This window comes from Condylura cristata, unplaced genomic scaffold (assembly GCF_000260355.1).
Source record: "Condylura cristata isolate star-nosed mole 26May11 unplaced genomic scaffold, ConCri1.0 scaffold00028, whole genome shotgun sequence".
Taxonomy (NCBI): Eukaryota; Metazoa; Chordata; class Mammalia; order Eulipotyphla; family Talpidae; genus Condylura; species Condylura cristata.
The window spans coordinates 3902730-3904455 of NW_004567129.1; the positions used below are offsets into that span (position 1 = coordinate 3902730).

General features: G+C 48.4%; 1 protein-coding gene across 1 annotated transcript in view; it reads right to left on the reverse strand.

Moving 5' to 3' along the window:
• USP10 (ubiquitin specific peptidase 10) overlaps positions 1–300 on the reverse strand; it is a 65735-nt gene extending 65435 nt beyond the window's left edge. The window contains exon 1 of the mRNA XM_004690149.2: positions 271–300. Within this exon, the coding sequence (XP_004690206.1) occupies positions 271–300 (30 nt within the window). The remainder of the gene's footprint in view (positions 1–270) is intronic.
• Positions 301–1726: the final 1426 nt, after the last annotated feature.

Here is a 1726-nt window from a genome sequence, read left to right on the forward strand (position 1 = left end):
GCGGCCGACAGGTGGGCGTGCGCGGCGGGAGCCGGCTGGGTGGACTCTGAGCCCGCGCGCCTTGGCCGGGTGCTGGATAGTAAGCGCCGGGCCTCTCGGAGCCCATCCGCAGAGAGAGGAGGAAAAGTCGGGGTAGGGAGTTGAGAACGCCCAAGCACCCAGTGACTCGGGCTGCCTACTTGCTAGAGGCCACCTCGGCGCTGGGCGGGACCCAGGACAGCTCGAGCCCGGTGGCGGCGGCCTGAGATCGCCGGAGTCTGGGGACCCTACGCCGGATCTTCGGAAGTCTGCGCTGACCATCCTGGCGGAGTTCCTGGCTATGGACACTCTTCATTACACATTGTCATAGCGCCTACTCTGTGCCACGCCTATGGCAAGACATTAGAAAATCTCAGCAAACAAAATAAATGTTTAAAGCTCATAGCATTGGAACCTAGCAAACTGTAATCACCCCAAAAATGTTACCTGCTTCACACATATAAGAATACAGACAGGGACCCTCTTGGTGCACGGGACTATGAAACCATTATAGCCACTGTGTCACAAGTTCGATCCCTGGCCAGGGAGCTGACCCACAGAGCGCAGCAGACCTCTCCTGACCCACCCGCTGCTCCCCTCAGCAGTGTATTTCAGTAGATCTGTCTATTCTGCTCCCCACTCTTTGGTGAATCCTCTCACCCCCAGCCCACCTCTGGCCTGTACCCCAGTTCTGTATGTATAAATAAAAAAAAAAATTTAATTAAAAAAAATACAGACAGACCAGCCATTGTGGCACTAGCTCAAGAAATAGACAGCCCCTACCTGAAGCTGCAGCCGATTTGGCCCCTTTCCAAGTTCTTCCCTTCCTGTAAGTCTTTTTTCCTCACCTAGGAATGAAATGAGGAACAAAACCTCTAACAAAATGTCTTTAACTCTCAGATTTTTGTGAAGATCAGTTGCATGACTGCAAGCACACTAGCCAAGAGAACCAGCCCTCCATGAAAATCAGCTGTAATTATTACTTGAAATCATTTTCACTGGTTGTACTCCTCAACGAACATGTTTATCAGAGCCTACTCTTGCCAGACCCAGAGATGAACAAGGAATTTTCAGAATTGGATGCCACGAAAAATATGTGGGGGGCTTATTCTTTAAAAAAAAAAAAAAAAGAGCTTAAACGACATAACCAAAAACAACTTGGGAATTTTGATTGGATTTCAGGACATTTTTCTAAACTGGTAAGTCTTTTTAACAACTGATATAACATTTCTGTTTTGTTTGGAAAATGTTATAATGAAAGCTGGAAAACAGGTTAAGATTTTGTATTCAAACTATGATCACAATCCCAGAAAAGTTATAAACACACATGGATTGAAGAGGGGCCTCCCAGGTGGTGTAGGGGGTTAAGTCTCAGTGCTATCACCTAAACACAGCCTGTGTTTGTCCAGGCCAACGTTCTGAACCACATATGACACAGCAGACCTCTCCTGTCTTGCCTTAGCTGTGTGTTTCAGTAGATCTGCTTGCTTCTACTCTGTCTCTGGTGAATCCTCTCACATACCCACCCCTGACTCCTCACACTTCTGGCCTACCCCCCAGTTCTTCTACGTAAAAATAAATAAAATCTCGGCCTTCCCTGGTGGCACAGCTGGTTAAAGCACTGCACTAAGAAGCTTAAGCCACTTCCGCATGAGTTCAATCCCCGCCTGCCCCGGAGGAGATCCACATGGCGTGGCAGACCTCTCCT